Source organism: Pectinophora gossypiella, chromosome 1 (genome assembly GCF_024362695.1).
Source record: "Pectinophora gossypiella chromosome 1, ilPecGoss1.1, whole genome shotgun sequence".
NCBI classification, from domain to species: domain Eukaryota; kingdom Metazoa; phylum Arthropoda; class Insecta; order Lepidoptera; family Gelechiidae; genus Pectinophora; species Pectinophora gossypiella.
Window position 1 is genome coordinate 11,880,721 of NC_065404.1, and position 15,902 is coordinate 11,896,622.

At 39.9% G+C, this 15,902-nt stretch overlaps 1 protein-coding gene across 2 annotated transcripts; it reads left to right on the forward strand.

Annotated features, from left to right (window-relative positions):
• The first annotated feature begins 8,268 nt into the window (after positions 1–8,268).
• Positions 8,269–10,589, forward strand: LOC126371754 (piggyBac transposable element-derived protein 4-like). Of its 2 annotated transcripts, XM_050017221.1 has the most exons (3): positions 8,269–8,449; positions 8,619–8,776; positions 9,563–10,589. In XM_050017221.1, exons 2-3 carry the CDS (start codon positions 8,620–8,622, stop codon positions 10,519–10,521), a joined length of 1,116 nt encoding a protein of 371 aa, XP_049873178.1. In that variant the 5' UTR covers positions 8,269–8,449; position 8,619; the 3' UTR covers positions 10,522–10,589. The 2 variants fall into 2 exon arrangements, with proteins under 2 accessions (XP_049873178.1, XP_049873098.1); XM_050017141.1 differs by having other exon boundaries at positions 8,619–10,589.
• Positions 10,590–15,902: the final 5,313 nt, after the last annotated feature.

Genomic DNA, 15,902 nt, shown 5'->3' on the forward strand with positions numbered 1-15,902 from the left:
TATATAACTTATAAAGCCGCTTTTTGTAAGTACCATTTATTTTCTTATGTTATTTATATTGTACTTTATGTGATTTCTGTGCAATAAATGATAAATTATTATTTATTTTGTTGGTCTTCAGCGACAACTATCTTTCATGCCAGACTTTGCTTATTCTTTTACAAAACAAACCCTTCGTTGAACATTTGTTAGTTACCTACATACGTTAATTAAATCTGAGAAACCCAGGCAGGCCAGGCTTTTCAAGTTTGAAGCTCTACCGAGCGAGGACTATGGTTAGTTAGGTTAAACGCAAGAGAGTTGTACGGTCACGAGCATTAATATGTATACAATTTGGTACCATGTCACATTAACTTTTTTGACAAATTGAACTGTAAGTCTCACTAAATGTCAAATATGTTACTGCGACAGAGTCCTAAAGCGGGTAATTTATATTGCTCACGACTGTACCTATATCGTACATCTCTCTCGCAGCCTGTATATCTATATATACAGAAAATACTTGAGTCCGTGCCACCGGGTGAGAGCCATCAGCGCTCTCTATTTGTCCGGCCAAGTAGTTAATGCCATCTGCGGCAAATCTATAATAACTTACGTCAAAAAAAATGAGTCCGCTCATAAAGAGATGTCCGAGGAGCCTTTGCTGGGACTTCGGTGGGACCAAAATATGCACAAAACGATCATATGGGGCAAAAATAATCGTATTATAAAACTTTCCACACCATTCACTGATTCTTTGGTACCGCGCGCAACCACAGCTAGCGCTTGTGTTACTATAAGACCTGTTATTTCTCTAGGATTATCCCGTTTTTCACCCGTTTCCGGTAAGATTAGCGGACCCTGTGAAAAAGAAACAAGAAACGTTTGAAAAACGAATAAATGCTTTTAGACGTTATACTCATTCTTTGATATTTTAAAATGGATTGATTCAACTATGTTTAATGGAACAAAAAAAATGAAATGAAATTCCTTAAAATAAATGTGAAATGTTTGCGTGTGCGTGTGTGTATGTCTTTGTGAAATGGAATTCCATAGTCTCTGCTTACCCCGGTGGGAGACAGGCGTGAGTTTATGTATGTGTGTGTATGTGTCAACTTTGTTCTTCTACGTATCTTTACAATTACGAATGCAACTTTATAGATATGTATGGGTATGTATGGCATTCATCCATCTGAGATTGCAAGGCGGCAATGAAGTTTTTGATGTTGGTCGATTATTTTTTGCTAATTTACCGCACAGCATGTCGATGGGTGTTTCGAGATAAAGACGGCCGCTCATAAGACGGGGTAATTGTCCCGTAATTGACCGTAAGCCGAAATCGTTACATCATAATGCATGTACAATTTTAATTCACTTTAGGGCTGTTTCGGACAACGCAGATTTCTTTTAGGTATGAAAATGAGAAAATAATTGCTTTATAATTTCATAAGCCGAAGTAAAGTAAATACGTCCGCAATTCCCAAACGTATATGTTTGACGAAATGTTCGTAGAAATCTGTAGGGAAGTTGATCTTGATATCTTTAACACCGCTTTCGCAGTGGCGAAGAGATTACTCAGTCAAAACTTTTTTGATGCCTAGTCTTCTTTTTTCACTGATATCATAGTACGGTTATCAGTAATTTTCCTAAAATAGAAAAAATAAAATGAAATTAAACTGGAAATAATATTATACCATTGTTTGTAACTGGAGACTGTCTTACGGACGCTGGGATAGGTAGTTACTTATCTCCTAAAAGGAAATCAAAAATAATATAAAAGTTCAATCATCCATGTAGGTTTCGCTTAAATATGATCCTCTCAAATCTTCTACCTTATAACTAAATTCTTTTAGACAGACTGCGACACCGACTCCGCCAGCGTGGTCGACGATTTCCCTCATTCAGCGCTTATTGCTATCAGAATACTAAAGTCGATTACTTTCAAATATAATCCTTTCAGACGACGTCCTGAGCCGAGGTTCGCGCAACTAAGAGCCTCACATGTTATCTTAAATTTTGAACCGGGCAAGTAGCAAACCTGAAATAGGTAAAAAAAAAACTTAAAGGCAGTATGAAGTATCCTTCGTACTTATAATAATGCTTCTTATAAAGCAAGTCGACTGACCATGAAGCGTGTTGTGGTATGTAATACAACATGCGGTTCTCTGAGCAATCTTTCTTTGTTATTTTTTGCTAATCTACCGTGGCACAGGCGCCGCGCCGGAGATGAGAATGCCAGTATCATCGGAAAACGGTAATCATTATTATTTCCTACGTGTTTCTTATTAGCGCTGAGGACGTAAGTATCTAGTGACTTTTCGTAGAATCATTATACATCATGCGTGATATACACACAATGAAATTCCTATGGCCAAAAATACGAAATTAAAACCGGTAAGTACATACAAAGAATTTTTTATACGGATCTCAGAATGTTTTCATTACTTAGTTCGAATTTTCTTAAAAGAATTTTCGAAAGCTTTTTATGAGTGACGAAAACTAATCATAATTATGGTTTGATGACTTATTTATTTATGGACATCTTAAATTGTTCCTATTGTTCTCTATCTTTTCGTCAGGAAATAAAAATAAGAACATTAAAGGTTATTTCCTTGAGCGTGTAAAGGTTTGATGTTTGTACTTGAGGAGGCCGGGCCAAGGCCCTCGTCTGTCCGACGCAGTAACCCGATGCCTCTTGTACTCAATCTCCTACGCTAATTTGCGGGCATACTCTCAGGGCTGTCATTACCCCCACGTATAATTCCCCATACTTATAATAGACAGTCACAACTTGTTCACAACTAATAACCTATATTAGTGGCCCTAATACACCGATCGATGTCGACAACACCTATCCACGTGCCAATCGCACTAAAATCAAATACGACCAATCAGATATTCATCATGCAAAAGCCAAATCAATTTTCACCTGACAATTACGCAAAGAGCACATTTGAATGGTCACTCGACAATTCGTGGGCAATTATAGGTACGTAGATGACAGGGGAGTCAATAAGGATTTATAACTCGAAAACGAGTTCGTTAGTGGGAGCTATGATATCGCGTGCAGATAGTCTTGGCCGGTACTGTGGTAATTTGTCGTGTTGGGCGCGATGTGGGCTAGACGAAGCTATATGTATTGATTTAGAGCGATATTGTAGTGAGGTTTGTCGCGGTGGTGCGTCCGTGGTGCGGAGGCTGGCAGCCCTGGCCGAAAGCAAGGCATACAACGGCTGCGTTGTGCCACGCGACGATAAATCGAATTTCGCCGACGACAGAGCCGTTGTCTCTGCAGATCGACGTTCACGATTACAAAACTTACGATTATATTCCGCGAGGAACCTCGCGCCGGCCCTCTCCGAGGTAATTTGCTAACAATTTTGCCTCTAGGCCGAATGTAGGCAGTCCGCCCTTTGACTGCCAGCCATAAATTCTGGTGTTAATAGAAAACCATATGTTAAACGTCTGGAAATCGTTGAAATATTACTGGTAATTCACTAGACACACTTAAATTAGTATTTCAAGTAACGAGGTGGATTTATTGTTTTAGGGGTAAGATCTTTTTAATTATTAATATTATTGGTTTAATAAAAGATATAAAAACATAAATAGCATGTACAAGTAATTCAACACCTTATACTTTATACCTACCACACACCTTATACTTTATACATACCTTTATACCTGTAAACTAAGTAGCTATCTTATATTTAATCTATGTTACTCATCGATCGCCGACCCAATATGAACAACAATAAACATAAGTAGGTACGTGATACTTTTGAGGGATATTTTCCCGGATAATCCGACGTTTCAATAGCTATCTTATCCCAGATCACCATAGATACAGCATATAATAAACACCCTAGATATCTATAATGAAATTTTTCCAAGTATCTTGGATGAAACAAACCTTAATTAGGCTAGTCTTTCTATTCGGTTTGACTTCGTTTTATTAAGATGTTTACAACTATTTTAGTTACTTAATTATAACATTATGTACATAACAAATACCTTCATTAGTGGTCCAAAGTACTAGTAAATATGTAAAGAGTAGGGTCGCCAAACTGGCTGACTGATAGTTCATCATCACTAATTTAAGAGCCACGCTCTTATCGGTGTAGCATTCTCCATTGTTGTCTATCAAAAGCCAATTCCTTCACCTCCTTATAAGACACGACGTTCGCCTTCTCTTTAATCTGTTCCATGTAAGCTCGTCTTGGTCTTCCCCTTACTTTCTTTTCTTGTAGCTTCCGTTCTATGATATTTTTAATAAATTCGTCGACTGATAGTTAGGCGTTGGAAATACCGCTTGCCTTTCAAGCAACCTCACTTACCCCTAAGGGGTACTTGTACCACTAATAGGGTCACACCATCCTATTAGATAATATCCCATAGATATCGATATACAGCCACGTAGCTCACTGCCGTAGCTTTTTTTTGTAATGTCTCTTATCAAAACATTCGATCTTTTTATACTTATTTGATAAGCAAAAACATACATTAAAAAGGTATTCATTACGTAGGTTTCATAGGTCTGTTTTCTTAATGACCCTCGGCAATAATCACATTTCCGAATACAAACAAACGCTAATTTCCATGTTTATCAATTATTAGAATAATCAAAATATTCTAAGAATCTCATATTATGCAAATGGATTTATCGGAAGTACTTAAGTACTACTTCAATCAGAATTTAAATTCAGAACTAAATAGGTGCTTCTGTTGTTTTGTTTTGCGCGTGTATTTGCACATGAAAATACGGAGTGAAAGCAAATCCAATCAAATTATATTGCACATGTCCTGACCACACGGTAGCGGTCTATCTCGACTTGTGGCACCTATAAAATTGAGTAAGACCCAGAGTCCACATATGGACGTTGCGATAAGGTCCCGTACACGTCCCCGATGCATTCCAAAAGCATCCATTTCTCCAACACGCAGTCATAGTACATTAAAGACAGTAGGTTCATTCCATACAAACTCTGTCTATATCTCGCACTGACCAGCGCATACTTACCTAGATGTACTCGTATGATCACGTGTTGTGACCGAAAGGAGAATCCATAAAATTAGTAAGTAAGCAGTTTTAACAGACTTTTATTAACTGTACCTACTGTTATATTTTTACTGTATTGTAAGCCTATGATAACGTAACGACTTGAGAGATTGACTCACGTCGCTAAACATGTAAACGTACCCAATACAGACAAATGAAGTTCCATGAACTGTGATACTAAAACTATGTCACGAGTTATCGAGAATAAATTTTGTAATGGCATTTGTTTTCCGGCGCCTCTGCGAGTCAGCGGAAGAATAATCTTCGACAGTATTTTTTGATACTTAAAAGATAAATTATTAATATTAAAAAATTGGTCTTCACTTAAAGTCAGTACAGTTCAGTTTTCTTCTATAGTGTGGATTGTGAGGTGGATTACCAACCCCATCAACCCTGGTGTCAGGGTTATTACTGAGCCGCCATAGGCCCCTGACATGACTCATGTAACGACTACTAACTTACATCAGTAAGTAATAACCGGGACCAACGGCTTAACGTGCCTTCCGAAGCACGGATCATCTTACTTTTTGGACAATTAGGTGATCAGCCTGTAATGCCCTCACCAAACTAGGGATCACGAAGTGATTTTTGTGATTTGTCCCCACATCACAAGACCCATAGATTAGAACATGCGCCTAATACCTATAGATAACCTATAGATTCTATAGTCCCAAATCTATGATGGCACTTCACCTTGAGTGCTTATCGCAACTAAACACTCAGACATGTTTAATTTTTACTAACTAGATGTCCTCATCTAGCTCCTGCTCGGTAGCGCAGCGGTAAACGCGCTCGGTCTGCGATTGTTGAAGTTAAGCAACTCGCAAAGGCCGGTCATAGGATGGGTGACCATAAAAAAGAAAGTTTTCATCTCGAGCTCCTCCGTGCTTCGGAAGGCACGTTAAGCCGTTGGTCCCGGATGCATTAGCAGTCGTTAATAACCATCAATCCGCACTGGGCCCGCAATAGTCTCTGCTTACCCCGCTGGGAAATAGGCGTGTGTTTATGTATATATGGAAGGTCATACTAGGATTCGCGGACAGGATGTACCTACTACAAATTCGATAGTAAAAGTGCCTCATAAAAATAATTGACGTTCGCGAACTGTGACTTCGTGTGTGGTCTATCAATTGACCTGCGTGATAACACGCTCCCCAAAACAGTCAGTAATCTGTTTACGTCACCACCTGCGTCAGAGTGCCAAAACGGATTAATTCTATAGTATTTCTTGGTATCTCATTACAATAGCATCAAAATAATAAGTACGCACGAGAGAACGTACATAAACTGCCTATATACGTCCCACTGCTGGGCACAGGCCTCCCCTCAATCAACCGGAGGGGGTATGGAGCATACTCCACCACGCTGCTCCAATGCGGGTTGGTGGAGGTGTTTTTACGGCTAATAGCCGGGACCAACGGCTTAACGTGCCCTCCGAAGCACGGAATCATCTTACTTTTTCGGACAATCAGGTGATTCAAGCCTGAAAAGTCCTTACCAAACAAAAGACAGTCTCACAAAGTGATTTCGACAATGTCCCCATCGGGAATCGAACCCGGACCTCCAGATCGTGAGCCTAACGCTCTAACTACTAGACCATGGAGGCTGTCAAAATAATTATTGTTAAATTAATGGACTCATTCAATAAAGTTAAGCCACTTCGAGTGAGGTCAGTCGTTGGATGGGTGACCAGTCACTTCTCTTCATAGAATATAAATTGGCGAGTATGCATGAAGATTTTGATGAGAGTGGAAGCGAAAATGGTGTCAGGATCGTAGTTCTTAGTTGGAATTTCGTGGTGTTGCCTACCCCAATTTATGTAGTTATGTATGTGTGCATGTGTATTATTCTGCTTTAGCAACCCCTGGAAATTACTACGGATTGACGGAAATGTTTCTCCCCAACTCAGGGGTCAGATTTTTCAAACCAACCTCGAACCCCGCCCTTAGACTCAAAAGAGTTTCTTATCGAAGAGATCTTTATTCAGTAAAAATCTAACGGCCTCTGTGGTCCAGTGGTTGAGCGTTGGACTCTCGATTCAGAGGCCTCGGGTTCGAATCCCGGTGAGGACATATCACAAAAATTACTTTGTGAACCCTAGTTTGGTTAGGACATTACAGGCTGGTCACCTGATTGTCCGAAAGTAAGATAATCCGTGCTTCGGAAGGCACGTGAAGCCGTTGGTCTCGGTTACTATTTAATACATACATACATACATACATAAACTCACGCCCGTAATCCCTAATGGGGTGGGCAGAGCCACAAGTAATCAAAGACAACTTGCAGCCACTGTTGATACGAAGTCCAAAGATGGATGATGATATGATGTTACTATTTAATAATAATAATAAAAACACTTTATTGCACACAAATTCACAAAACATTTACAGGATAAACTTATTCTAAGGTGGGCAAAGGCGGCCTTATCGCTAAGAGCGATCTCTTCAAGACAACCTTCGGCAAAGGATATGGTACATTTATTACTGATGTAAGTGAGTAATCGTTACATGCGCCATGTCAGGGGCCTTTGGCGGCTCACTCATAACCCTGACACCAGGGTTGCTGAGGCTGGTATTCCACCTCACAACCCACACAATAAGAAGAAGAGTAAAAATCTGTCATACAGGTAGACGTACAGTCTGAATAATTTGAACTAAACCGATGCGCAGGCGCGGCCCACAAACATACAATGATCCACTGTCTGCGGAGCAACAGACGGGTCCAATTACCACTAATCTCCACCATCTCCACTTGACGTGTCACAGTTATTTAGCTACACCATGACAACACAGGTCATCTGTGTAACCTATACTACATATCGTCAACACGGCATCACGCCTGTATATACAAAGAGGTAGGCAGAGGTGTATAGAACAAATTCAAATTCAAAAATATCTTTATTCAATAGCTAACGTAGTTACATTTTGAATCGTCCATTTTTACATAACAAACGTCTCATCCGCCTAAAACTACTGCAGCTTCTCACAGCCTGTATAGCCGGGAACATAACATACCTACACCCATTGCTTGTCAGCTATGATCTACTCCATAACCAATAATACCTACTGCAAAAAGTCGGATATTTGTGACATAGGGGAAGTATTTCGAAGCGGGAAGCGAGAGTTCGTCATATACAGGGTGTTAGTGACATCATAACGAAAACTTTAACCCTTAAATGCGCCTTGTTGTTGTTCTACAACATCTTAATTCTGGCGGCTTAAAACCTTCATTAATTTTTTTTTTATTTTAAATTTTATTCATATGATAGTAGTAATACTAGACAAATAACAGGCAACACTGTTATAATTGTATCATGGTATTTTATTATATTTTGAAGGTAGTTTGCACGAATCATCTAAGTACCGATTTACGTGAACATTTGATAGTGTCTTTTTATTAGAAAAACGCAAGGTAAGTGTTTGAAATAAATCATACGTAAAGCTAACATATTTAAATTAGTGATAATTATATAATATCATTTATTTAATAACTGAAACAACGTCATATTTGCCTAAAACCAAGTGTTGTAGATATGCAACAGTGCCCGTCGCATACATAAAAATAATATCTCTGTTTACAGAATGAACCATTTATCTGATAATCAAATTGAAACGTATTTGAGTCGTTTAGAGGCTGGATACGTCTCTGAAGATAATTTAGAGGATAGTGGTAGTGAACCTGAAGACGATCCGGAGAGATTTTATGAAAGTTCTGAAGCGATCGCGCGAGATCTTCAAGGTTCCGTTGAAGATGAAGAGGAGCAGGATGACGATGAGCCAGATCCACCACTTATTGAAGAGGAGGCAGATCATATTGAAGATGATCCGCCTTTGGTAAACGAACTTGTTTCGGCTAGCACATCGTCAACGAAAATCAGGGTTAATCGTAACCTCATTTGGAGGAAAAGAAACTTAGAAATACCTTCGAGCAATTTAGAATTCACTGGTAATACTGAATTTTCTCCTGAAGTAATGTCTTTAGATTCGCCATACCAGTACTTTACATATTTTTTTACCGATTTCATACAAAATAAAATAGTTGAAGAAAGCAACATGTATTCAACACAGAAGCAGGTATCTAATCCATTTTTGATTGGTAAGATAGATATCAGAAAGTTTATAGGCATTCTCACCTATATGTCTGTCATCCATTATCCAAGTATACGCCTTTACTGGTCTGATAAATATGGATATGCCTCCATAAAAAATGCAATGACATGCAAAAGATTCGAAAAAATAAAATCAATTATCCATTTCAATGATAACAATAAGCATTTGCCTCAAAATCATCCACAACACGATAAATTGCATAAAGTACGACCCATAATATCTCATTTGAATGAAAAGTTTGCTACGATACCCCCACCACAGCGACTTGCAGTAGATGAACAAGTATGTGCTTCAAAAATACATCATTATATGAAACAATATCTGCCAAACAAACCCCATAAATGGGGGTTCAAACTTTATGTAATCTGTAGCATATATGGATTTGCTCATCAATTTGAAGTATATTGTGGCGAAGAAAACAAGACAATCTTACCCGGAGAACCTGACCTAGGCGTCATTGGAAATACTGTTGTTCGCTTGGCACGTATAGTACCTAGAAGAGTGAATCACATAATATATTTCGATAATTACTACACTTCACTGCCATTAGTATCCTACTTATACAAACAGGGAATCTATAGCCTAGGTACAGTACAGCTCAATCGGCTTCCGAAGGTGAAGTTACCGGATAAAAAGAAAATAATGAAAAAAGACATACCAAGGGGTTTTCATGAAGAAAATACGACCACTTACGATAATGTTGAAGTATCAGCAACAATTTGGAAAGACAACAAACCTGTTACTCTGCTATCGACATATGTAGGAGCACTACCAGTAACAACTGTACAAAGATACGACAAAAAGCAAAAGAAAAGAGTAGATATTGACTGTCCGAAGGTAATTACGGAATACAATGCAAATATGGGAGGAGTGGATTTGATGGATAGTTTTATAGGACGCTATAGAATTAGAATAAAGAGTCGAAAATGGACTATGAGACTTTTTTATCACATGCTCGATATGACAATTATAAATGCTTGGATATTATCAAGAAACATAAATGCTCTAAAGGGACAGAAAAGTCTAAGACTTGCTGAGTTCAGGCTGGCGTTGGCAGATACACTTTGTGAGTTAGATGATACAGGAAATTCTTCTGGTGCTTCTTCACCGACGACAAAGCGCGGTAGACCTAGTAGTGCTTCAATTGAAAAGGCAATTCAAGAAGTTAAGAGAAAAAGAGTTCCAGGACAAACGGCACCAGGTAAAGATGTTCGTTTAGATAAAGTTGCACATTGGCCAGTGTGGTCTGATCGTGGGAGATGCAAGTACCCTTTTTGCAAAGGCTACACTCAAACAATATGTATAAAATGTGGCGTTTTTTTGTGTTTTAACAAAAAGAACAATTGTTTTCATAAATACCATATTACAAATTAATATAAAAATTACCTAAATTGCCTATTATTACACTATATTTCTAGATTTACGGCTATGTGAAGTACATTATTTTTATCTTCATATTGCGCCATGTTGTAGATCTGCAACGCTCTATTTATGGCTTAAAAATACAATAAATAATTCCAAACTATTATTTTTATTATTTTTCCTGTAAATCATTTCATGTAATACGTATAATATATTAAAATTGATAAAATCTAAAAATTGGCGCATTTAAGGGTTAAGGGATGATTCCGACCAAAATTCCGAGTTGATATTAAGCGGAAATCCCACTTCATATCAACTCAGAATCATGGTCTGAATCATTCCCCTCAGTATTCGTTACGATGTCACTAACACCCTGTATTAACACTCTATTACATTACGGGATTCATCGGCCACGATTCGTCGGGATCGGGCGGTTTGTTTTGTTGTATAAAATTTCTTTATTAATATATAAATACAATACGTAGCTATGTATTGAGTTTATATATTATTATGTGATGTGTACATATGCCATTTCTAGATGTATTTAACGTGTTATACTTAATACATTGGGTGGGCGGCCACAATTTCGCCATACATTCAACATAACTATGCAACGAATCGTGCCAGATAATTCGCGTAATGTAATTAGGGTCTTTTAACGGCGCCGAGACTCGCCAGTTTACCAAGTGAACGGATTCATATAAACGCTTCCGGTACCGAACCCTGTGTGCATTGAGCTTAAGAGAGTGAGTCTGCATGACAGGAACATGCCCTCATCATCATCAGCCCATTAACATCCCCACTGCTGGGGCACGGGCCTTCCCTATGAATAGACAGGGAGATCGGGCCTTAACCGCTGCGCCACCGAGCTCCTCAACATGCCCTAAACAGTAAAGTATTTATATAAAAAAAAAACAAAAACATAATTGGGGAAATAATAATCTAATGCCTGTCCATGCTGCTTTATTTCGATTACATCCCGCATAGGGACGGTACTTACTGAAAAGTATCGGCGTCTTATTTCTTTACTTGACGTGTCTACAATATTTTGCTAAAATAATTTCACAATTATTAATAATTCATTTATTATCAATGTCTAAAGTGTTATTGACAATAGAAAAAGGTACAAATAAAAAAAGGGATACGTCAGTTAACGACATAAGCAACGAAATGTAATCCTCTCAAACGATGACTAGATGGCGTATAAATTACCTTACCATTAGGTGGTAAGGGCGTCTTCCGTGCTTCGGAAGGCACGTTAAGCCGTTGGTCCCGGCTGCATTAGCAGTCGTTAATAACCATCAATCCGCACTGGGCCGGCGTGATGGTTTAAGGCCCGATCTCCCTATCCGTCCATAGGGAAGGCCCGTGCCCCAGCAGTGGGGACGTTAATGGGCTGATGATGATGAAGGGCGTCTTCATATCAAAACGACTGCATACGCGCGACACAATTTGAATGGATTTATTTATTTGCAACGCGACATTCGCAGGCTGCAGCACGCGACAAATTTGACGGCGCCCTAAATACGAAGACATATCATAGGCGATGATCTAGTAACCTACCATTTAACTATCGTGTAAGTACCTACCTTTATCTTAATAGGCAACTAACAAAAACAACTTGTAGTCTATTACTACTATGACTTTGCTAAATCAACGTTACTTGAATGAGATTAAGTATATGTCGCTAAGGTATTTTTGTTTAGACAGCAATAAATAAGCGTAATATGTATAAATATTCGAGACATGTTGTTTCAACGCGATCAACAGCCGATGAAATCAAATAAGTTGGTAAGTAAGTAATCAATTCATTTCGGAATTCCACATAGTCGAATATGGCAAATTCGCTTCTTCTTGTTTGTTAAAAACAAAGGAAAAACAAAAAAAAAGTTGTGTATTTGACTACAACTACACAGCTAAAAGCGGAACAACCCTAGTTTCAGCGCGCTGCATCGTGAACAAAACTCCCTTTAGATTCACCTAACTGCTGCAAATGTCAATCCTAACCTCTCCCTCCTTCTCTTTGATGTCAGGGTTACTATTGAGCCGCCAAAGCTAACAAGGCTCATTATAATGACTACATACTGCTTAACGCGTGCCATCCGATCATCTTACTGTCGGACAATCGGGTGATGAGCCTGCAGTGTCCTAACCAAATTAGGGATCACAAAGTAATTTTTGTTGATATGTCTCCACCAGGACACACCCCGGACACTTCATACAAACAACCTCGTTTTACCCAGACACTACACATTTACGTTATCGTACACACGCATATGTGTGTGTGATGTCTGACGCCGTACGATTCAAGTCTAAACTATATTCGAGGGGGAGGTAAACCTAGCTCCGACGCTGGTGGGGAGCTGGAGGAGACCTCCGTATCGAGAGCCCATCGGTTAACCACTGGGACCACGGGTGCCGTTAATCTTAACTACTCACTGTCGATACTGACACAAATGGTTTTTCAACAAAAGAGCAACCAGACAATGGTGCGGCTAGAGGCAAGGAACAAGTGAAGATGCGTGCGTGACGCGACCCACTTCGACGGAGCCTGCGCGGGCGCCGCTCGCCATTCAACTCACGCGCACTAACGCATCTAATTACCATTATTTACCCGCAATGGCAAGCTTGCGGTGGACAGGGCTGGAGTGGCCCTTTCTGAGAGTCATGTATTATTTATTTGTCGACGCTACTAGAGCTCAATTGAAGAGATAAAAGATATGATACCTACTAGAAACTAATACTGATTGCAAGATGAATGATCATAGTAGATAAGAAACTGGACAAGTTATAGAAAAGGCAATTTAGACAGAAAAGGCCGGCAGAATAGCACTGAACAGATCTTGTGGTTGAGTTCTAGCTATTGCTAGAATTATATTTGGCTTCACAGCTTGAATATAACGGAACAAAATGACAGAGCTACCTATTGTTATCACGACACTCGTACATTAGCCTTATGGTTGTCTGGAAGAAAGCTTTAAGCGATAAGGCCGCCATTTACCAAGTACCTACTTAAGTATCATGTGTAACGATTTTATTTATTTTAGTGCATTAAAGTATACTTATTTGTAATTTAGCCATTTTTTCTCTATTCCGTCTTTCTCGCATCTCTGCGTTTTTCTTATCATCAACATCTCCCTTGCATTATCCTATTTTTCACAGGGTCGGATCCGCTTACCTAACCTGAAAATTTGACAGGTCCGGTTTTTTACAGAAACAACTGCCTGCCTGACCTTCCAACCAAATGCATTTCTCGGGAATGTGGGTTTCCTCACGATGTTTTCCTTCACCGCTGAGCACGTGATAATCATGTATGATCCAAACATGAATTCAAAGACAAATTCAACAATCATTGATTTAGGCCTGTGCTGGATTCGAACCTGCGACCTCAAAGTGAGAGGCAAGCGTTCTCCAACTGGGCTATCATGGCTTTGCGTCTCTCATAGACATAATTATCATTTATAACTTATAATACGAGTATAAATGTACAATCCGTCTCTGGCGCGTAGTCACCAGTAGTCGGTAGCCACTCTGCGAGATTCCAACGCCGTCAGTGCTGGCTCATTATTAACTCTTCAAGGGAATTGCCTGAACACGTGTGGCTCGCATACCTAGCTAAAGCCTTCGTTACACCTACGTAACGCATACGCGGTGCGCAGCGGGGCGCATCTACTTACTGTGCAACGCGTTGCATTTACAGGTGACGTTTTTTTCACATTTCAACAATTCTGCGTTTGCGACTTGCGTACAATCTGATCATGTCAAAACCCCAATACCGCCCACGCCTTTTTGGGCGGCGATTTCCCTCATTCAGCGCTTATCGCTATCGACCCATTAGGGTCGATTGTTTTTTCCAAATATAATCCACTCAGACGACGCCGACGCCCTGAGCAGAGGTTCGCGCCCAACTGGGCAGGCCTGTTGTGTTAAGTTTTGTACCAGATGAGAGCCCTCAGCGCTCCCCATTTGCCCGGCCAAGTAGTTAAAAGATGTACAATCTCATCTGATGGCAAGTGATGACTTGATCTAAGGCGGTTCTCACACGACGCACCGATGCTTCAGGCGGACGCCGAGCGCGGTGAAGCACATTTTGTAACGACGACGCATAGCACAGATAACTGCCGAGTCGCGGGGATGGTTTTTTTTACGTACAGTACGTTACATGCCATAAGTGCTCATATACCGTAGCTCCCAGTAATCCACAATCTTAATTACTACACGATCACCTTTCCCAGAAAGCCTTTTCCAGGTAATACGCAGGAAAATAACTCGCTTGACGGTATACCGCGGCTTCGTCTGGAGTGGCCAGCCATGACCGAAAACTACCTCCGCACCGGCAATCTTTTAGCACCTAGGGTACTTAAGGACATAAGGGACTTCAACACCCTTAAACTAAAACTTAGTATTCAGTGATCGCTGAAAGGGTCAGGGATACATCTATCGCAAGATGAACTAAGTATCACCTCACCGCGCTTTCTGTTATGTTACTGTGTCCGGTTACTGATCAATGAATTACAGGCTGATCATCTGATCGTCCGAAAGTAAGATAGCACGTTAAGCTGTTGGTCCCGGTTACTACTCACTGATGTAAGTAGGATGTCAGGGGCCTTTGTTGGCTCAATAGTAACCCTGACACCAGGGTTGATGGGGTTGATAATCCACCTGACAACCCACACGATAGAAGAAGAATACTGTGTCGGCTTAGTTCATCTTGCGATGGATGTACCTCTGACTACCTCAATTGGGATATAGTCGTGAGCTTAGGTGTATGTTTATGCATAAAGGTTTTCGTGGGTAAACCTAAGAAGCCTCACCTTAGTTCTTTTATTGCAAAGCGTGTGATGCCCTCTACCGTGACCTAGAGTGCCCCACACGCTTCAACACCCACGTCGATATAACTGTCCTTTCCATCCAACATGTTTGTTTTGATTAACAACCATTCAAAGGGAGTTTATTAGTTTTTAATGGTCGTATTTCATGTAAATGTCAATTTTAACAGCCTCTTGATTTAGATTTAAATTTTTCGATGATTAAGTATGTTTTTATGGGATAAATTAAGTAGGGACTGTACTTACTGAAAAGTAACGGCGCTCGAAGGACGTAATATGCGATCCCGACTACCCGAATACTGTAGCCATAGAGGCGGCCAATCAGCTCGCGACAAACATTTCAAAACCTCGATACTGACCACGCCGGCGTGGTCGACGATTTCCCCTTCAGCGCCCACTAGGGTCGATTAATGCTTTCTAATATTACCTACCAACTGGGCACACTCATGTCTGTTGTCTTAATTTAAATGTTGTACCGGGTGAGACTCCTCAGCGCCCCCATTTGTCCGGTCAAGTAGTTGTCCATTTGCGACAAATCTACAACAAGTCACGTGAAATAAAAAT

Bases quoted from the DNA above. Each gene is read 5' to 3' on its own strand.
- LOC126371754 (XM_050017141.1), top strand. From the start codon at position 8,620: ATGAACCATTTATCTGATAATCAAATTGAAACGTATTTGAGTCGTTTA.